The sequence below is a fragment of the Passer domesticus genome, chromosome 2 (genome assembly GCF_036417665.1).
Source record: "Passer domesticus isolate bPasDom1 chromosome 2, bPasDom1.hap1, whole genome shotgun sequence".
NCBI classification, from domain to species: domain Eukaryota; kingdom Metazoa; phylum Chordata; class Aves; order Passeriformes; family Passeridae; genus Passer; species Passer domesticus.
In genome coordinates this window covers 40,244,884-40,267,218 of record NC_087475.1, presented here as the reverse complement: position 1 = coordinate 40,267,218, position 22,335 = coordinate 40,244,884, and the positions used below count along the sequence as shown (strand labels likewise).

General features: G+C 44.1%; 1 protein-coding gene and 1 long non-coding RNA gene across 8 annotated transcripts in view; one reads left to right on the top strand and one right to left on the bottom strand.

The window, feature by feature from the left end:
• CLYBL (citramalyl-CoA lyase) overlaps positions 1-8,594 on the top strand; it is a 165,654-nt gene extending 157,060 nt beyond the window's left edge. For 2 of the 4 annotated variants that reach the window (XR_010355893.1, XM_064408367.1), the window contains 2 exons: positions 7,941-8,040; positions 8,170-8,594. Coding sequence is in view for 3 of the 4 variants with exons in the window: in XM_064408367.1 (XP_064264437.1) it covers positions 7,941-8,036 (96 nt within the window). In the remaining variant the exon portion in view is untranslated. Of the gene's footprint in view, positions 1-7,940 lie in introns of all 4 variants that reach the window. The other 2 variants (XM_064408368.1, XM_064408365.1) reach the window with 2 other exon arrangements.
• Positions 1-22,335, bottom strand: part of LOC135293800 (uncharacterized) — a 77,946-nt gene that overhangs the window by 42,803 nt on the left and 12,808 nt on the right. The gene's annotated exons all lie outside the window — the stretch shown is intronic.

Sequence of the window (22,335 nt, the reverse complement as noted above, 5' to 3'; positions counted from 1 at the left end):
GCCAAGAAGATATCTTTGACAAACCTTTTCCGGGGTCACTTCTTTTCCCCAAAGATTTTGTGTACAAGAGTCTTTCCACCCATAATATTGTTACAGAAAAGGGGTGAATGTGAAAAGGTCCAGAGGAGAGGCTATGGAAATCTGTGGCCCAAAAGGCTTTGTCCATAGAGCTCACTGCCTGTGTAGTCTTCAGTTTGTCATATGTGACTGCACTGGTTACTTGAGCATTTCTTACCTACTGCAAAGACACCTAAAGATAGCCAGAGTTATGTGTGAGCCTGCTCTGAAGGCAGGACAGGCCTGAGCAGAGAAGAGAGAGAGGCATTACCTTGTCACAGTCTGGAACATACTCTCAGTTGACCCAGATTTCACTGAACACCTCCTAGCAGCTCACTAACCTTTGGAAGTTCATTATGAGAAGGTAGAATCATGACCCAGCTCTTTATGACAGCTCTTTGGCTACAACTTGCAGAAGAAAAAAAAATTAATTAAACCTGCATTCAGCACCATCACAGCTGTTAGCTCTTGACTTCCCCAAAAATATGGTCTCAACCTTCTGTTTCAAGAGAAATCATTCCTTTGTACTGAGGATAATCACTCCTCCCCCAGGCACAGACCCAACACCATTTGCTGTGACCAGGCTCCTCTTCTCCTTTGTTCATTACCTGTAAGCAAATCCAAGCGTTCTTTTTAAGCCCCAAAGCAAAGACTTCCAAATTTCCTCTGCAGGAAGTCACTTAAACAACGTGTGTTTTCATTAATCCTAGGGGAATTATCTTCATGAATGCCATGCTTTTTAGGGAGAGCCTTTGCCATCCACCTGCTCCCTACCCTCCTCAGACCAAATCTGCCCTGCTTGCAGAACTCTTATTGCCTTATAATAGCTAATATTGTACAGGATTAGAGGCAATGTTCTCAGACCCAAGCAGATTTTAGTGCATTTATTCCTAGTATTTTTGATGTCTCCAGAAAGTCATAACTACACCGTTGGGTTTCAGAAGTGGGTGAGACACTGGATTAGTATGGAAAGAACTCGTGTTTCTCAGATAACTGTGGATCAAAGATTTCTTGTGTCTGTGGACTTGAGGCTGCTTGTCTGTATGGGTTAGGAGGTACACAAGGTTTGCCCTGGCCAGCTGGCATCACCCCTCCTGCTCGTTTCCATTTAGCCTGGCATCTGCCCGCGAGTGCCGACACAGGTCAGGGGGGTTGGAAGGGGACTTACATAATTACTGATTTACACAAAGGCTGTATTCACACCAGCCTCTGGCCCGTGATACCAGAGCAGTGTGGGAGCTCTGTTTGACTCACGACATCTCCTAATGATGAAGGGGGTGGAGGAGAGAAGAGTGGCTGGCTTGTTGGTTCCTTTATGCCCATTTCCCCCATGTCCTAGGTACACATCCCCTCCAAAGACAGCCCAGTAGGCCAAGGGGATAACCAGACTGCCACACACTCTGCAGGGATTTGGTCTGCAAAGGAAAGTATTGCAAAACTGTTAAAAAAAGCAGTTGGAAAAAACCCAGTGCCCCAGCCCCCAGTGGGGCACTGTTTCTGACTGTGTGACAGCAGAGTACTGTCCGAGGACCTCCCCTCACTTGTGAGACTGTCATACAACCAGTAATCCCTGAGTAGGGGAAGAGGGGTTTTGGGCAATTTCATAAGCATTACATAACTTTAATTATTTAGACCTATTTTAGACCCATACTTAATTCAAAATTCAGCAGCAGGTGGTTTCTTGTCCATATTGCTGTTTCCTGGCATATTATTTTGTCTTGCTCTTCCTTTTTTTTCCACTGGCCTAACTACCCAACATGTCCCCCATGCCAAAGCCTTACCTACTCCCAGGACCCCCTAGCACCTTCATCTGATGATGATGATCACCCCCTGCCATCTAAGTTCCCTGACTAGATTTCCAGAGTAAGCTGCCTTTGAAAGAGTCAGCTGTCTCTACACAGTGACCTAGGACAGCCCCTGTATGGACACACACAACAGATTAACCCAGCACTATTAGTTTCCTTTTGTCTGATGGAGGACAATTGGGATTCTCTTTCTGCTGTGGACAAGCCACGGTCTTAATGTAACGTATATAAATGTCTTTGAGAAAATCCTGGCAGCATGGGAGTTAAAGTTGTTGGCTACATGTATGATGAAATCAAGGCATCAAGGTTTATCAGCTGGACAATGATTGAGTGGAACCACAGCAGTGGTTCCAAAAAGAGAGCACAGAGATGTCCAAACCAATGCTTGTGCTTGGAGTCCCACCTGCCAACAGACAGGGAGCTAGCAGACTCTTTGGAATTTACAGGAGTTATTTGGTACTTCAAAATTTACATCCTTTCTTATTTTCATACGTACTTTTGCATACAGTCTTCATATTCAGTACCAATGCAGGTGATTAATAGATTACAGTGCTCTAGGAACTGAGGGTCTGCAGCAACCCTCTTAGTGAGCTCATTGCAGTCATTGGGATGGATGTGGTCAGAGGCACAGGTAACCACAGACAGAGAAAATGCTGAGGAAAAAGCTGCAAGCATTGGCAGGTGCAGGAGTACATCTAATTCTTCTGTATTGCCAACCAAAGGGGACTAGCTCGTCTGATCACTGTCCCACATGTCCCAGAACAATTATTGTTTGACTTTAATTAACTCAAGTACTCCAATACACAACTCAGAGATAATTGTGTCACATTACTAAGAGATGCCTTAAATGTTCTGTATTGTGGTCGTTTTACCCTGCTTATTTCTCTCCTTAATCCAGCAGTACATAAAGAAGTTAAATATTGTGAGAGTAAAACCCTGTGTAACATTGTGTATCATATAAAAAGGTTTCAGTACAGATGAAGAAGTATAAATGTTTACATTCCCTGATCTTATGGAAAAGCATAAGGGTACCTCACTTGCCATCCTGTCCATCCCCTGTGTAGTCAAAGTCAACACAGTTCCATATTTAACACAATTCCATTATACCCATGGTAAACACCAGCACCTATATCATTGCTTCCCCTCTCCTGGTTCCACCAGAGAATACTGATATGAAGACAACACTGAAATAATGGACCCTGAAGCCTGTCCATTTAACTTCTAAAAACGTAAAAATCTTCTTGTCATTAAAAAACAGTATTATTCTGGTTATGAAATACTCTTACAGATTTACCAAGCTCTTAACTACTCCCAAAAGTTTCACAAAGTAAATATTCCCAAATACAGGAGAGACACACACAGAAAGAAGAGGTCTTCATGTTCTAGGAAACACTGCAGCAATGTGTTCATCTTTTGCCATGGCAAATGACAGACCAATGCTGAGACTCTTTCTGTGACTTGCTACATGTCATTTCTTGTAGACAAAGGAAATCTTTAAGGATGACATATAGATAACAAGATGACATATAGATACCAAGAGCCATCTTCAAGATTCATGGCAGCATGCAGCCAGGGCTGTATTCTAAGTTGTCAAAAAAGTGCCCTCAGTTACATGCTGAACTTTGCTAGGTCTGAGTTGTGCTAGAGTGGCTGCATTTATCTAAGAGGAAGTTCATATGATCCAAGTATAAAATCTGCCAGACTTGTGTGTTACAAAGTATGGTTGTGCCTCTCTTCAGTGTCTCCACAACCACCTGGAAATTTGTTGCGTTTGTTATTCTTATTGTACAATTGATTTGCCCTCCTTCATCATGAGCCTGTATCTCCATGTCTTGACCTGTGAAAATGACTGTTCTCTGTCAGCTGTGCCTTATGGCTTCTCTTGCCCGTGGGCTGGATCCTTGCATCACTTGGAGCTGACCATTGTCAATTTCCATTTTTCCAAGATTATCATTTGCCATTACCTCGGTGGGGGGGGGGGAATAAAACCACTAACAGCTGTCTATAATTATAATTCACTTGCAGCTGTTTTCTATATTTGCCAAATCTTCTTTGTCCCCATCCTCACAGCACTTTAGGATGTACTGACATTTGAAGTAGAGCTGTTAAGACCTTACTCAGCCTGGCCTGCATCTTGCATAAATTTCTGTTATTTTTAAAAAATGTTACTACTGTCCTAATAGAGCATTAAATGTCACTGTGAATAATACTTCATGCCAGAAGGAAAAACCTTGAGTCTTTCCTTGTCACTCAGTTGGGAAGGACTTTTAGATAGTCTGAATGATGACCCAAACAGGGAACGCTGCCCATTCACTTTCTTCCTTGATTCCTCCTTGGTAGTCTGCCCTGCCAGAGCTGTAGAGCCATCAGGCTGAGGGAGCACAGACATTTTGTATTTACAAACTCTTCTGCTTGTGCAGTGTGGACCAGCCAAAGTGCCCTTACAGCTCCATACACTGCAGACCAAAGTCACCCTGTTTCTCGGAGGGTTTGCCTCCAGCACGTTCTCTGTGTGGCTGCAAGGAGGATGGCACTGAATAGGCACAGCAGAATCTGTGCCGTGTCACTTCAAACAGGGGCACACAAATCTGTCTTTGGCCCACAAATCTGCCCATTCCTCAGTAGGGCTGCACTTCCAGACTGCTGGCTGGTGAGTGCCACAGTTGTCCTCCATTCCCCCACTTCTCATCCCAGCTGAGTTATTTGCACCCAGGTATTGTCACCCAGAAGCTGTGCCCATCATCCGTGGCTCTGCCTCCTGCGTGCTCCTCCTCTCCACTTCTCCATCAGCCTTTACCTGGAGGGCCTGTCTCTTCCCAAGGCAGGTCTGACACATTTGATTAGCCTGATGGCAGAGTCCCTTTACAGGTTTCTGAAAAGGCTCCTTCTGAATGATTTATATGGTTTCATGGTGAGCAAGAACCACAAAATGCGATGGATGCAAATCCCAGCCTTGCTTTACCCACCTGCCATTGTTCCTGTTCATGCTGCAAGCTTCCTTAAGAGCAGGCCCTTGGTCCCACAGTAGAACTACTAGAAATCTAAGTGCAGACTGGAAGTGTGAGATTGTTGAGAAAATTAACCAAAAACAAAATTTAGATCTATGGCTAAATTAATCCCCAGATTAATGCTATCAAAGCAAATGGTGTTTATAGAAAGTCTTGTTTTCTTTATATTCATGTGAGAGAAAATCAAAAGAATGCTAGAGGCAAATTTCGTCTAGCAGAATTGGAAAAGAGAGCATGGGGACAAAGCTGTAATTACTGGTATTTCCTATCTGTTGAAACCTGTGGGTGCAAAGAGAGTCAGTGAATAGGGTATATTCAATGGCATTAAAATTAGTTTCTTTTTCTGGACTTTAGCTCAACACTGCAAATTAGCAGGGGGAAAATAAGCCTCAGAGTGAACAGGCAGGGAAGCCAACTTCATGTTACCCTTTGCTATTAGGGGGAAAAAAGGCATTTTTTTCCTTCAAGAATTCAAATTCCTAGCAACCCGAAGTACAGCTGCACACTGACAAGCAGGAAATGTACTGTGTTTCTCACGTGGTTCAGTGTTTGTGTGTCCGTGTCCACACCATTATCCTCTTTTCCTTTTAAACATATGACTTTAATGAAGAGAGGAGAAGCATGCTGTTTAATTAACTCTTGCTTTATAAAGACATTCTGGCCCAGATTCATCATGGTACAGCTTAGGGGTATCTGGCCAGGGGTATCTGCAGAGGTATCTGACTTTAGATCATTCTGTATCCAGTCAGTGGAAGGGTTGAGACCCTCCCAGCCATGGTTTGGACCACCAGAGATCAGAACTGACATTGCTAGGCACCATCTCTTTCTGCAAACCATTGCAGGTACTTAGGATAGCTGTACTCCTAAGTCAGTCTTTCACAGAACTAGGAAGGATAATTGGAGGCTTCAACATATTTCTACTTATGACTGTCATCCCACATGCAAATTTCTTCTGTAAGTGATAGCTGTTACTGAATTAGCTTTACTCTTTATTTTGCTGCTGAAATAGCTGTTACTGAATGGGCATTACTGAATGCCTACAGAAAAAAAAAAAAACAAAACAAGTAAACAATGTTTTTCTTACAGTTAAAAAAAATGTACCTTGCAGTTGTGATCACTGCATAGACCTGAATGATTCCAAATAAGTCCTATGTCATAAAATGTTTACTTAGTTCCTATTTTTTTCACAACAGTTAATAAATTGAATAGCTTGAGACTGCATTTTCTTTAAAGTTTTAAAAGTATAACTGAAAATTACAGAGATGTAGCTATAATTAGAAGTGGCATATTATTAATAGTAGTAATAATAATAATATTGATGTTGGGTACGGTAGGATTGATTGATTGCTCAGTACACAAAAAAAATCCAACTTGAAGCACCAATGCCTGAGTATTTGTAGGTACCATTCTCCAAACCTACCTGAAATATTGCAATTGTAGTAGGAAAATCTACTTCGAATAAAATAATTGGTTTTACTATTATGTTTTCAATGGCTTTAATGCAGCCTGTTTTTACGTGCAAGAATCTGTGTTAGATTGCTGTTTAGGGTGGATTTTTGTCTTAATCGTTCCAGAACATGATTTAGTATTTAATTAATACTGCTTCAGTTTAGCTAGATATGCCACTGGAGCCACACATTTCCTAAATATTTTTGTAAATGGGTTATATTTTCACTTTACTTGCTGGAGTCATCTACTTAATAATTATCAAGCCTCAAATGAAAACCAGGTTTGTTCTCCTGTACGTTTCTCTCATGCACAGACACACGTGCTGCTGTGGACTGTGCCTTGCTCTTGGTTAGCCTTGCTCACTGTCAAAGCCAAGGCCAGCCTGTGATTCCATAATGACTGCAGCAGGACATTAAAAGGGTGTGCAGTGCTTCTCAGAGCCTCCCTATGCACTGCTGGGGCTCAGTGCTGAGTTCTTCAGGGAAGGGATTGCACCTTTGTACTTGGATTTTTGGGGTTGTTGTTTGGGGTTTTTTAATGTTTCAAACTCTGGTTACAATTGCAAAGATATATATATATATATATATATATATATATATATATATATATATATATATTTTGGTTTGGTTTGGTTTGTTTTTTGGTCTGTTAAACTTCAGCATGTCTTAATGCAGTGTTTTATCTTCCAAATCCTACCTCAGAGACACGTGGGGATTAAAGTATCTAAGGGAACAAGTCAGGTTTGACAGTATGTAAAGTATATTAAAGTCTTCTGTTTAAGATTTAACTATGATTCATAGTTAATTGTTTTAAACTTGTCACCATGGTACCAACAAAAACTCCTTAGGAATACAAAGTGACTTTTGAAACCTATCCTGACTCTCAGATTGCCACCACTGAGGCACACAGAGTAGTTCTGCATCCATTTGGGGAAATTCCCCAAATGTGGTGCTCAGGTGGACTTCACCTTGGCTCCAGAGGAGATTTGGACAACATTATTGTGCCACCCACTTGGTTATTCCAGCTTTCACCCCAGTCCCTGGCTCTCAGCACAGGCCCAGCCTATCTTTAGCACTGGAGACCTAGTGGAGAAGTGCAGCAGCAGCACAACCTCAGCAAACCCCCAGGTCAACAAAGCTTCCCTCCACCCCCACAAACACCCATTGCTGTTTGCTGACAAAGGAAACTTGTGCCTTTGCCCTCTGTCTGCAGGCAGTTTCCTGCTGGCCCTGTGGCACAGGTCTGGATGGATGCTGGATGGTGATGCTGGAGGTGGGGAACAGAGCTGCCCCAGGTGTGGGGTCTGCCAGCCCCTGTCTGGCACGCACGGCCTCCCTGCTCTTGGGCTCAGTGTTTGCCAGCTAGAGAGGCTCAAACAGGCCAGCTGCACCCTGGGCTTCTCTTTTCTCTCTCTTTTTGTCTCCTCTTTGGAAAAGCTTGTAGCCCTTCACATTTCTGTAAATGTGCTTGCCCTGTCTCGATGAATTTGCCTCCTAGAGCTTGTTCAGGATTGCTGAGGGAGATGATGTTTCCTGGCAAACAGATGTGTTTGTAAAGAACGAGACAGGCCAACTACAATTTCCAAAGGTGTCTCAGGAAGTTCATATTCTCTCTTTTCCAGGGAGCGTTTACTTTCCGCGGGAGCATGATCGACATGCCATTACTGAAGCAGGCACAGAACATTGTTACACTTGCCACAGCCATCAAGAAAAAATGAGCTGGTAAATGAAGCTCTCGCCATGGGGCCCCAGTAGCTGTTTTAAAAGATGACTGTAATACTTTGGGGGGAGGAAGGGGGGTGTAAAATTAAAGACATCAGGCTTAAACAGAAATTCATTTCCATTTCGCAGATCTGTCATAGTTTGCTTGCTGGAATTGCTAATTACTAAAACTATTCCCAACTCAAACCACTGCTCACTCCTGCATGGCCCATGCTCTGCTCATAGCCTGCAATGAAGTTACATCATCAAATCTGTGACATCACAGTAATTACTGCAAATGTGGGAGTACGACTTCTCTGAAGGAGAAAGGCAAAACATGAGCCCTGAGCTCTGTTAAAAGAGCAGATGGAAACTAATTCGATTGTTTCTATTTCTTTCTGTGCTTCTTCCTGCTCTGATGCTGAACTCCTGGCAGAAAGGAGAAAGCCTTGAATAATTACGTACCAGTTGAAATAACTGCAATGAAAATCTTTACCCTGTGTGAGCTTTGCTTTCCCCCCACACCGCCCTTCTGTAAATGTGCAACAGCCATTAAAAATAATGCTCCAACAATGCAGGACTCTTGACTTTCTTCTCTTTTTTTTTAAGCAGTCTCTATTCAGAGAGTTTCCTCCTGGAAGCGTCCAGCCCGGGAAGGGTTGGACGGCAATAAACTTGTAGTTTTTGGAGACACAATGCAGCAGAACTTGTGCATATGGTCTCGAGTCAGATTTACATCACATTAGGGATACGGCTACAGATCATGTGGGCTGTGTGGTTAACGGGCTTAGTAAAGCTGTTTTGAAGAGGTTAACCCAGCTTGTAGTAAGGGTAAATAAACATAACAACCAGGCATTGTCCTCTATTCAGCATGTACTCTTATATGGAGGGCTAAAGGGTATTGAAGCTGCAGAGGATCAACTTGTGGTTGCCAGAGGACTCCAATGAAGTTTGAAACACCAACAATCAGAGATTTTGTTTCTGTTCCTCATTAAATCATGAGCTTTTGTGCTCAGACTATGAACGACTGTTCTTTAAGAAATTAACAGAATGGGAAGTTTTAAACTATGCACCAACCTTTTCATGACCTACACAGCAGCAATGCTGCTGCACTTAGACAAACACCGCGGGGAAGGCTGTTCTGTTTATTTAAAATCGTAAATAGAAAACAGTTGTTTTCTAGTTTCATTTCTCACCGCCTCCATGGCCATTTCACGTATGGAGCCACAGTGCCTTATTCCTCCCGTTTCCTAGCTTAGCGTGTTTCCCCTCCGTCTCCGAGCAGCGATTTCACTTATTTTGGGTTATTTTTGGTTTAATTAAGAGGAGAGGAAAAGGGGGGGAGGAAGCACCCCACCACCCGGCCCGCGGGGAAGCAGCGGGGCCCGGGAGCGGGGGCGGCGGGAGCGCCTCTCCGCGGCTCCCGGGACGGCGGGGCCGGGATCGGGATCGGGATCGGGAGAGCCGCTCAGCTCCGTCCCTCCCGGCAGAGCCCCCGCAGCCCCTCCGCGGAGTTCGGGGATGAGCAGCCAGGGCCGACCCCCCTCGCTCCCCCTCCGCCAGCCGGGTCCCGTCCGAGCGCTGCGCCGGGGCATCCCTGACAGCGCGGGGACCTCCGGGCTAATCTGATTAATTAAAGACTACCTGCTTATATTGCAGCTCCCCCTCATCCCCGCGCCTTTCAGGACACCCTCCGTTATTAATTCCAGGCTGACTAAATTATGGGCAGCACTATTAAAACATTATCAGAACTAATGAGAAACAATTACTTAGGAGATGAGCTGGGACGAGCCGTAGCCGGGCACGCGTGTCGCTGTCCCCGCAGATTGCGTTAATAAATCATCAGGTGCACGGCGAGGCGGCGGCGAGGCCTGGCGCGGGGCACGGAGAATAAGATATATGAGATAAGGGCTCTTTGGGGTTGGTTGTGAGTTGGGCTTTTTTTCCTTTTTTTTTTTTTTTTTTTTGGCATAATTTTTACATTAATCTCAATAGGACGCGTGTGGTGTAGATGGTTTTATTCCCTTAATACCGCGCAGGAAGAGGGAGCGGGGGAAGGGAGGACGATTTCAAAAACTAATGTCTTCATTGTTTTACCGAAGTCTTGGTGGCCAGGCGGGAGCTGCGCGGGGGCGCGCCCGGAGCCGCAGCCGCAGCTCGCCCGCTGGGCGCCTCCTCTCCCCGGGCAGGCAGCAGGGACGGGGATGCACCCTGCGCTCTCCTGAGGTGGTTACGCGCCCCCTCCCTCCTCCGCAGCTGACTGCTGCAGGAACTTGGTGACCCGTACGCGGAGAAATCGAATATGCAAATAAAATGCTGGATGTATTCCGATTTTTCCTTAAATTTCCCTGACACCCAGCCCTCCAGCGGAAAATCCCGCTTCTTTTTAACAGCCTTAACGATTTTTGCTTTATCAAAAATAAAATCCGATTTATTTGCCTTTTCCGTTTACTTTCCGAAGCTTTCCGTGATTTTTCCGGCTTTATTCTTCTCCTCTTTCTTTCTTTCTCTTTCTCTCTTTTTCTTTCCCGCCTGGTGCTAGGCAAGCAATTGATGAAACAAAACAGATTATAAGATTAGCAGCAGGATTTTGTGCATATTAATGATAGGGAAGGGCACCGAATGGGTTTGTAATTGCAGATCTTGCGCTTGGGATTGGGAACTGTAGCCCTGCTACAGCAAAGACCCCCCTGTGAGGTTTTCACATTGGAACTTAGGGGAAAAGTGAAAAAGTAATTACCAGAGCACAACACTGAAATGTTAAAGCACTTATTCTTTCTTTCAGCGTTCTGTTTTAAAGGGGGAAAACGGGCAAAATGGAAAATAAATTGCTTTCAAATAAGTAGGTTAGCACCTGAATGCTGGTGCGCATTTTCCCGGCTTTTTTTTCCCCTTCTTCTTTTTTTTTTTTCTTTTTTTTTTTTTTCTTTTTTTTTTTTTTTTCCGAATTCTAGCAATTATTTAGCCGGGCATTGCCGACCATCCAAGCAGCAGAAAAGGGGGAAGGGAGGGCAGGGAGTTCTCGGGAACACAGGGGTACTGCTCCTGTGAGATTTGAAGCAAATATCTCCAGGAAAACTGTTCAAAGCTGCGCTTGGAAATTTAGTGGGATTTTTCTGGGGTATTGGTTTTTCCGGGTTTTTTCCTTTTGTTTGGTTTTTGTTTGGTTTTGGGGGGTTTTGGGGGTTTTATTTAAATCGGGACTTTAAAGGAAAAAAAGATTCTTTTGGTTTTCTCTTCGACGCGAACATCAAACGGTATTTTAGCAAGGGATGCATTTCACAAGCACAAATCCCTTACAGGAACGGAGTATTCCTCGCAATATCGACAAGTAACCTGACACTGAATTTTAACTCTTATTAAGGGTTTCTCCTTGTTTCTTAAGCTGCTTCAGCCCACTCTGACCTTACTTTTCCTAAACTCCGGCTTTTTGCGTTTCAAACCCAGTGCTTCTTCACTGACTTTTCTAATCCTTCTCTCCCGTGATTAACAGCCAGAGATGGTTTAGCTTTAATGGCACCTACTCGAGCTTACTGTTTTAATTCTGTTTTCAAGGGAAAATCAATGTATCTGGTGGAAATTAGGCTTTGAAAACTTTTTTTTTTTTTTTTTTTTTTTTTTTTTTTTTTTTTTTTTTTTTTTTTTTTTTACGAGCCAATAAAAAGGAGTATCTGCTCCTCGGGCAGTAATTCCTGATTTTGAATGAGGTGGGGGGGGATCGAGGGGAAACCAACTTTGCATTTCATCCCTCCCATCCCTCCAGCCCTCTTCTCCCACTTTCACCTCCCTGGGGCTCAGAGCGTGGCAGAGCCCCGAGGCAGGGCTAGTTTATAACAGCTGTTATAAAGATTAAAAAGTGGGAAGGAGGGAATGAAAGCTCGTGCGGGCAAGTCCCTGATCCTCTCTTTTCCCCCTTTGCTGCGGCTGGGGAGCGCGCACTCCCGGAGGGGAGCCCCGGGAGCCGCGCCCGGCGGGGCGGGTGCCTTTGGGGCGCTGGCACTTGCGCGAGGTGTCCCGCAGGCGGGAGGGGTGTCCTGGCCACCCGGAGCTGAGAGGAGGCAGCAGGAAACTCCCGGAGCACTCCGCACTGCCGCGGGACCGCCGGGCTGCGGCCGCGGGACCGAGCGTGGGACGGACGGACGGACGGACGGACGGACGGATGGATGGGTGGGTGGATGGATGGCAGCAGGGACCGGAACTGTCCCATGACTTCCTGGGCTGCTGCCAGGAGTCCTGGACACAGAGGAGGAAGGGAAGGGGACGGAAGGCAGAAGGAGGAAGAGGTGATTTAATCACATTCATTAGTCTGCCACAAAAACGGTCTCCTCCAGCCGCCCTCAGGCCCACAGCATCCCTTCGGTCGGGAGCAGGGTGCCCGTGGAAAGGCCACCTCCAGAGTGGCACACACACACACTCTCACTCACTCACTCACAGACACACACGCACTCACTCACTCACTCACTCACTCACTCACTCACTCACTCACTCCTTCATGGCACCAATGGTGCCTGCAAGGGACAGCACAGAAATCCATGCTCTCCATTTCCATCATACCTCTCTTCCTCCTCACTATCCCCACTTGGATCCCTCGTGATGCTCCTCAAACCCCCCTTTTCCTCCCAGCACTGGGTGTCCCTCAGTGGGAACAGAATGGGGGCTTTCCTGCTCACACTGGGGTGCAGGGAATGGGATGCGCAGTGGAAATGTCCTGCATATGCCCACACTTCAAACAGGGGAGAGATCAGACAGCCTCACTGTGTTTAGGGTTATTGCTTCCCCAATTAATTCTGAAGCTCCCAAAATGTGATATCAAAGCCAGTGCCATAAGGTGATGCTCAGAATGATGTCTTCAGAAGTGCAAGAGGCCCTGTTTCTAAAGCTGTTGTAGGTGCCCACTGCCTGCTGGCAGCATTTGAAACTGATCATCCTGATGAGAATGAGGAGTAATAAATGCCTATGCTACTTTCTTGGGCCTCTTTAATTTAAAGTGTGATTCCATGTAGCTTTGGACCATGTATTTAGAATTTTGTTCCTACTTCTTCTAGTGCTGCTAATGTTATTAAAGCTGCGCTATCAAGCACAAACACCAGTTAAGAATTTTCTGAGCTGAAGCTTGCTGAAGGTAAAAGCCTTGTCTCCGTGTGATACATGCCTGCAGTAACCTAGAATTTCTGGCAGATGTTCATGCTGCTGGGAAGACCTAGTCAAGACTTCCAGATACCTGACTTCCTTCCTGGCCTGTTTTTGCAGTGGTCCCTAATATATTAAATAGTGTTTGTGCTTGTCTGTTGCTCTATGGGGTGCCACTGGAAGTGCTTTATGTTAACTCTGCATGTCCTGCTCTTCCTTAAAATGTTGCTTAGGTGCAGTCAGTAGTGCATGTATCTCTGCAAATCTGACCATCACTGACGACCCTGCCTCCAGATTTGTCACCAAGAGGTCTCTGCTTGTACAATACAGAACTAAATACTTGCAAAATGAGAGGGAAACCGGTGGCAGTGGATGTGAAAGAGCTGTCTGGTTACATCACTGGTATTACTGAGTGAGGGCACAGGCCAGGAGAAAAAATCACTTCCACCTCTTCAATCATCAGCACCTGGGTCACCAGCGAAGAGTTTGTGTTTTACTGCAAACTGCTGCAGGAATGTCCCCAATCTGTGATGCTTGGTGGGAGTGCAGGGAAGAGCTGTGGTCTCTGCCCATGAGATGCCTCAAGAGGAGCTCGCCCTGCAGAGACTGCCCATCCCTGCCTGCCCTGTGTGACTTCTGGGGCACTTGTAAAGCTACCTGCTCCTTTGAAAGCATTCAGGCACATTCAACTCCACATCGTGATCCGCTCAGAGACCACTCAAAATATGTAGTAGGGAGAGACATCTGTTGCTTTCTTTTCAATCAGTTTTGAAAAAAAACAGTTCCTCCTGAAAGAAAAGGCCAGTTCTGTGCTAATGGCAAACCCTCTATTGGTACAGTTCTAAGGTTTTGCAAGGAGTTGCAAAATTGAGAGGCAAGCTGCGTTAACTTACTTCACCATATGGACTAGTTGGTGTCTAACATTTTGTTGAATATTAAGAATGTGCCATAATTTACAGAAAAAGACACACAGTAAGTTCAGTAACAAAAGGTAAACATGTCCCTACATTGTGGCTATATTAGGAATTCTTTAACATGTTTAACAATTTAACCCATGGCCCTGGGTATGTGAGGGTGATGTGTACAGAACAGATTTACTGACAAAGCCTAAGGAAATAAATGTGTCTTTGTGCCTAGGTTTTCCTAAAGCATGCACGTTCCTGAGTATAGGCAGCCAGAGAAAATTGGAAGGCTGTCCCATTTCACATGGAGGGAAGATGTAAAGACATGTGCTTGGTTCCTGGCCTTGCTCCCCCATCACTGACATCAGTTTGTGTCAAGTTTACCAAAAACCCTGCTGCTGTAACACTCCATTTGAGAGGCAGGGGGGAAAAGGATAATAAACTTTTTTTTTAATTGCTTCCCTGGCTATAAATTAGCATGCATTGGGCTAATTTTTTTTTTTCTGTGAACAAAAGCACAATTGACTACAATTGCCTAAGCAAGGCTTAGGCAAAAGTAGGAAGGGAGTTCTGAGCCTCAAGGCTCCCCTGTGTATTGAACCTGAGCAGGGGGAGGTCTTGTCTGTGCCCAGAAGTTGAAGGGCACTGAGAGCTACAACAAAACAATAGGGATTTTTATTTTCACTGACTGTTTTTGCAGCTGCATCTTCCCCCCTCCTTCTCTCCCCGCATTATTTCATAAGAGAACCAAGTATGGAAATGGAAGCCATGGCTTTCCCTCTGGATACAGTCAACGTGCATAAAAGCAGGCGGATATCAGCAGAGAGCTAAGGTTGGTTATAACTCAGCATTATGGGCAAAAGCAGAAATTGTTTTTTGCTTCTACACCGTGTTTCATGCCTGTTAGCACAGAAGCAAAGCAGGGCTGAAGCCCAACTGCACTGTGAGTTCAATGTACTCCTCTTTGCATCACTGAGGCTCCTGATGGCGTTTAAAGAGAAGCTGGTAGAGGCCACTGAGTTCTGCCTTTACAGGTCCCCTTCCATGCTTGCCTCCCATTCAGTCCTAGAATATCTGACAAACTGTCTTTTCCCATGGCAAAATCTCATCTGAGGTGTTTTTTTCCCGGAACTGTCTGTGGAAGCCCTTATGCTGCTTCTCCTCTGCTGCATCCAGTTAGCAGCCTGAACAAAAACCAACTCCAAGTAAAAGTATATGGGCATGTAAAACAACTTGCAAAGCAGATGTTAACAGAGAAGTGGCCAAAGAGTTGGGGGAATTACTGGTAGAGAGTGGCTGAGAAAGAGCTGAGGAATGGGGGTGCAGAGGACAGATGCATGGCTACTCCCTCATACCCTGCAGCAGAGTCATCCCTTGTTCTTGGCATCCATGAGCATCCTCACTATTTGTAAACCAATAAAGAATCTAATTGAAGACCAGTTTCACAATGAGATGAGTTGCTAAAGAAAAGGAATGAAGTTTCTCTAGAAAAGGCAGGTAAGATAAGCATTTGCCACAGGGTCTTCAGGAGGAGGTAGACTAGGTGTCTACCTGAGGTCTTTTCTAGGAATTTTTTATACTGTAGCAAATCTTTGATGCTATAAAATGTACAGGGATGGAACAAAACAAAAGGATAAAGAGGACTCTTAAAAAATGAACAAGGGAGGAATAGGAAATTTACTTTCTTACCCCTGATATTTTTTCAAGATGTTCTTGCATCTTAGTTTGCTGCCTAGATAGCTACACTAATGAACAGCTTCTCCCCTTGAAAAAATTTTTTCTTTCTTTCTTTCTTTCTTTCTTTCTTTCTTTCTTTCTTTCTTTCTTTCTTTCTTTCTTTCTTTCTTTCTTTCTTTCTTTCTTTCTTTCTTTCTTTCTTTCTTTCTTTCTTTCTTTCTTTCTTTCTTTCTTTCTTTCTTTCTTTCTTTCTTTCTTTCTTTTCTTTTCTTTTCTTTTCTTTTCTTTTCTTTTCTTTTCTTTTCTTTTCTTTTCTTTTCTTTTCTTTTCTTTTCTTTTCTTTTCTTTTCTTTTCTTTTCTTTTCTTTTCTTTTCTTTTCTTTTTCTTTCTTTTTCTTTTCCTTCCTTCCTTCCTTCCTTCCTTCCTGAAAGACCTACAAGCTACTACTGAGAGCAATTAAGAAGTCTCTGATTTTTGCATGGGCCCTCCCTGATTTATTCTATGTTCTTCTTAACTCAGAGCACCTTTGCCTCACAGCAAAGTGGTGGTGGGCTAGAAAACCCAGATTATGGTCTTCTGAAGTGGCAGGTACCCTGTCTCACCCACTAGGCATTCACTTGCAGAGATATCTGTCTCCTGAGGTACCTTCCCATCTCATTTATAAGGAGCCATGTGTGAAGGCTCTTCTCCCATGAGTGTGTCAAACCTCCCCCATCCAGAAATCTGAGTAGATGCTGAAGGTGTGACCAGGCAGCTGTGACTTCCAGGGTGGGTTTTTTGTCAGGTACTGACTGCATTTCATGTATCAGTGACATTGTAGTGACTCCAGAGCACAAAATCTTTCAAGTTAAAGCATATTCCTACTGCTGGTCAGGTTCTGAAGATGTCTACATTCTTTAAAATGTGAAGTTTTTTAGTTTGCATCTTATTTTAAAACAGATTTTCCCCAGTGATAAATAATTATCTTCTTGTTGTGTTACAGAATGGAACATTTGCAAAAATCATTACAACCCCCATATTTGAATCAATTTCTGACTAATGTCCTGTTATCCAGAGTTGCCAGTTAATTTTTTTGGCATTATTTTGGGTGATTTTAAAGTTGGTATGTTCTTCACTGTTGCTATTATAATTATATAAAGCATATTGTTTACAGAGCTGTGAAAATGCTTTAAAAGCAGCAATCGTCCAAATTGAAATTTATTTCCTCTGAAAAATGTCCTGAACATCCGGGTGGTAATAAACATTTTTCAAACTGCATACAAACTGTGAATTGTATTTGAGATTAAATCCCCACATTAAAATCTGCATTGCTGAGCCTCCCACTGGCAGGCACTGTTCTTTGGAAAAGTGACATCTTCCCTGGCGCTGGCGGGGCGGCAGCTCTGGCACAGATGTTGCTCAATGGCTGCTTATCACTCTTCCCATACTGGGACTTTACAGCCACATACGCCAAAAAAGTACAAAGGATGCAAGGTGTGTGAGGAATACAGGAGGGGGCCACCTCAGATTTAGTAGCTGTAGATGTTTTTGTCCTAATGCACAAGGGTGGGAACCGCTTTATAAACCCCTATTAAAGCAGCATATTGCTGATGTCACAAATTATGTCATTTTTCAGCAAGCTGTTAGGTAGCAGCAGGATGCTTAGAGGTCCCAATCTGAGTGCACAGCTTGAAGCCTCATCATCCATTGAAGTCAAGGAAATACTCCAGTCCCCTGGCCCTCTGTTTACAAATAATATATCAAGAATCAGGATGCCCAGAAATGAACTTTCAGGCACTGAGATAAAGGAAATATGCTTGTGAGTGTGTATCTCTAGACATGTACACATCCATACCATATATTAGTCTATTTGTGTATGTGCATGTGTGCATTTGTGAGTAATACAACTGAAGTCTGCAGTCTGACATGAGATTTTCTTTAAAACATAATTTTTCTTTATTCCTTGAAATATAGAGTGGATTCTTTATGACCAATTTTGCACGTGGAATCCCCTCAAAGTTAGAGCTATCTGCATCAAAAAGGGATATACCACGTACTCTCATTTTTTTCTCCTCTTTAAAACAGTGAGGGTATAAAAGACCTCTGATTTAACAAAAAACACATAGTAAGAGGTTTATCTATAATGGAGTTGTGCAAAATAAAATAACAGAAATGTCTATACACTTACTCATTAGTACAGCAGAACAGCTTGTTGGAGGCTCTCCTCATCTCTTGGATAAACCATATTTACTCAAATACATGCTTTTCCCCACACTAGAGTGGAATACATCATTGTGTTTTTCCAACAATTCACATGACTTGGGAGACAGCAGCCTACATCAGAAGACATGAAATACATAGTATGTGGCCTGAGGTTGCAAAACAGATGAAGAGAAGGAATTAAATCCAAAGCTAGCTGTGCCAAACTCATCAGTGGGTGCTTTAACCCCCCCTCCCTGTGTATTAGTGGGAGCTAAAGATGCAGTGTCAAGGCATAGCTTTGAATTGCCTGATTTTTGCCAGCGTGGTAGCATCACTCCCCTGGCAGAATGAGGGTCCTGGCAGGGAGATGGATTAGATGGCCAAACATGGCATTTTAGTCCCCACACCCTCTCCCTACACCCATTGCAGTATTTTGCTGCTTATTTACTGACGTAGTTGGCGGTAACTTCCTCTACTGGAAATATTACAGAGCTGGATTAGCTTTTCCTCTGCAGCTATCCCTGATTTAATTACCACTGCAGCTATCCCCCACTATCTGCACCATAAATACTGTTGCTTACAGAAACATGATTACAGGATTAGAGTTATTGGGCCCCCGCCCAGACGAATGCAGTGACACAGCATAGCACTGGCACCTCTGAAAGCTACACTGACCTCAGGCATCTCTACATCAAAGGCCACGGCCACAATCTGAGCTTCATTAGCTTTCAAGGCTGGAGTTACAGGAGCACTACTTCCTCAGCCACTAATGGGAAACATTCTCCTCCATTTGCTGTTGAGGTGTTAAAAGTTTCTCTTAACATCAGTTACTGAGCTACAGCTTCACCGGTATCCCAGTAAAATAAAAATGAGTTGTGGAGTGGGAGCTGAGCTCAAATTGAAAAGCTATGTTGGACATCCCTTACTCAAGGAAAGGGCAGTCACCAGTGCAGGGATGCCTCATGAGGAACTACAGGGGTAGGTGCACCCCAAATCCTAGACTGGGAGCCATAGGGAAATTCCCACAGCTCCTGAAGGGTTTCATGTGGTTGTAACCAACTGTTTAATGATGGAGATATGTGAAGGATGCTCTGGTTTTCATTTGTAGGATGTGATGAGGGTGATTATGCAGCTAGCTGCAGCTCAGAGCATCACCAGGTCCATATCCACCACGAGAAATCTGTGATCTGTGGTGGTAACTCCTCCAGCCCCCCGCGTGGATCAGAACCTGTGAAGAGCAAACCTGGGAGGTAACATTTGATTCCAGAGAGAAAAGCTACTCAGAGAGAGAACCAGAAGGTGATAAAGCACTAACTTCGACCTGACTGGATTTTTTCTCCTAGCGTACATTCCCTATGTGGAAATTGCTCTGAAACTTCAGCATACATCAGTTTCTCTTTGCACAGCTGGAACATTAGTGTTTCCTTTGTCTTGTCTGTTTAGATGATGCATTCTGGCACACAGGTCACCTCTTACTGTGTTTGCACAGCTCTAGCAAGGTAGTTTGGGGCTTGCACTCTTCACCATAATTGAAGAAACCAGGTAAGTGTCTGGATGATGTGAAAGAAACCCCAAGGTTTCATGACTCTCTGTCCAGAAGGGGGATGAGATATTTGTTCCATGAAAATATTTGAGAATGGTAGGACATAGTCCACCACAGTGAGCACAGAAAAGCAGGAACTGGCTTTGTATGAGAATTAAGAGGCTGAAATACATAATTTGCATTAAAAGACCTCAATAAGAATAGTTTTTAAAATATTTTTTTAAAAAAGAAAGAAAAAGAGGAGAGTAGAATAGAGCTAGAGGATATACGCTGAAGGGCCTACTTTTCTTTCTTCAGTCCAGCTAGCCTTCTCTGGTGCTTTGCCTATGGGATTATAATTTCTACTTTTTGAGCTGGTGCTGAATAAAGTGGCTTGCCCATGAGCCTCCCAGCTGGGCCAGCTGGATAAGGTGGGCTGGTCAGGTGCTGCCAGGGATAAGGCTATGGAATTACAGGCTGGCCTCTGGAGCTAAGCTGCTCCTCTCCTCAGGAGGTAGGAGACTTTCCCAGGTCTGAGGAGCTCCTTGTGGCTGGAAGATTTCGTGGAAGATATTAGCAGGCTCACATGCCACCTTCAGAGTTTTCTCCAGCTTGTATGTTTGATAAAGCTTAGAAGCTTTCTTCAGCTGGCAAATCTAACTTAATCTCTTGGGTTTGCTCTGCCCTAAGCATTCTGTTCATGTTATCAGAGCTCATTTCAGTTTCCCAAGCTTAAAGCTGGGTTAGGAACTGAGGCATGTTTAGAAACTAGAGTAGGAAGAATTCTGCTGATTTTCAGCTAAGTACATTTTCACCACAGAGATTTACAAAAAGGCATTTATTTCCTAGGAAGTTGTCACTGGATTTCTTCTTAAATTAAATTACTATCATTCAAAGAAATAGGAAATTCCTTCTTATGTGTACATTTTTCATGAATTACTGATTCTTTCCAGGCTTCCCCTTTTCAGGGCAGTGACCCCCAGCTCAAACACTGCAACAACTCTCTGACCAGTGACGGCTTAAGTATTGCAGCAGCAGCCACTGCTGTTACAGCAGAAATCCAAGCCCTTTGCTCTGCAAACCTGGCAAGTATGTGATGTTAATTAGAAGCACTCACTCCCTTTACTGAGTAAGATCAGGGGTGGTGTGAAGGCGTAGGTTGACCCAGAGAGAGCAAAGAGGGCTCCTCTCCCTGTCATCACCAGGACCTGCAGCCCTTACTATCATTGCACATGACACACATATAGCTCTACAGTCATTTTCATTTTCATTATTTCATTCATCAATTTTTAAATTTTCATAATTTGCATTATTTTCTTACTTTGGGACAAGGCAGAGTGTGGAGTGTGGTACAGTGAAATGAACACAAAAAGGCTGAACAGTGGTAATGGGGTCCAGGTGAGAAAGTGGCTCTTTAGAGCTGGCATGTTCTTTAGAGGTGATGTATACCAGTTTCTGGTGTGTCACTAATGACTCCTGCTGTAATGATTTTAAGGTGCTCAAGGCTCTGTTGAAGGGTCTAATCCAAAGCCTGGAAATGTGGACAGGAATTTTGTATTGAGAGCAGCCAAAAACCCCCCAAAGTTTTAAAGATATGGAAAAAAATAATTCTACGATTGTCTTTATATAAGAAAATAAAATGGGGAAGAAAACAGTTTCTCTCTTCCTCTGGCTTGCCAGCATGCTTTGATGGAAAACAGGGAGGTGATTTCAAGAACACTTGCTCCAGCCTCCTGTTCATAAGTAGCAGGAAGGCCTGTCAAACCTGTCAAGCTCCTTGAGCTCCTGGGGTTTACAGACTTCTCTAAGCTACCCCAAGCTAAACCACAATCCCATAAAGAAGCCTTTTCAGTAAAACCTTCTGCCATTTGCCTGAAGCCAACATATCACTCATTAAAAAAAAAAAAATCATTTGGAAACATCCCTTCCCCCTGTGCTCGCTCTCTCCTGGTGAAGCCCCGAGCAATGGTCTTGCACCACCAGATTTTTGAGGAAACCTGCCACCACAGGGTATGTCAGAGCCCAGAATCTGCAGTCCATACAGAGACCAAAGCCTTGCTGGTCCAAGGGGGGAGTCTGGTTTGGGTAAGGACTGCAGAAATGACCTGGCTTCAATCAGAGCTCAAGGTCAATGTTGGATGGCTTGCATTCATTTCTGTGCCTTGCCTCTTGGTGGACTTCTCTGAGCTCCTTGGTTCCAGCTAGCTGCCAAGGTGTATGGCCTACACTCTTTGCTAGGGGTCTAGGAGAGCCCTCCTGGCAGCCTGGCCTCTGCCCTTTCTTTCACTCCCTATTTTGCCTCATCCTTTCCCTGAAAATTGTTGTGAAAACAAAAGCACTCAGATAATCACCACCAGCACCAGCCTTCGTCTTCATGCTACACCCAGTGGCTGCTGCTCTCCAAACTCCCCTCTGTACCTGCCCTGCCAGCATATGGAAACCTTCAGTGCCACAGATCCAAGATTCCAGCTGGCCATGGAACAAATATCCTCAATTCTCAGGACCACTGCTCTGTTATGGTGTCTAATCCAGTGACAGAAATAAATAGTAGCCCCAAAAGAAGAGGGCAGAAGTGAAGCAACAGTCATTTCAGAAGCATTTCTGGATTTGTTTGAATGGAATTGCAGGGGCACATTCTGCCATGAGGGACCATGGGTTTGTCAGCTATTTCCCAAAATTATTTTGGGCTTGTCCCAGCTGGCATATGCATTCGGTAATTATCTAACTGCTTAAATGTCAAATCATATTCTTTGATTTATAGGTGGCAGATCAGAGGACAATACTTTTTTTTTTTTCATTTAATTGCTGCGTGCAGCAGAATCACACTCAAAGTCCATCATGGCAGAACCATAGCAACACCACAATGAATAAAACAATGATTCCTCAATAGGAGCAAAATGCGG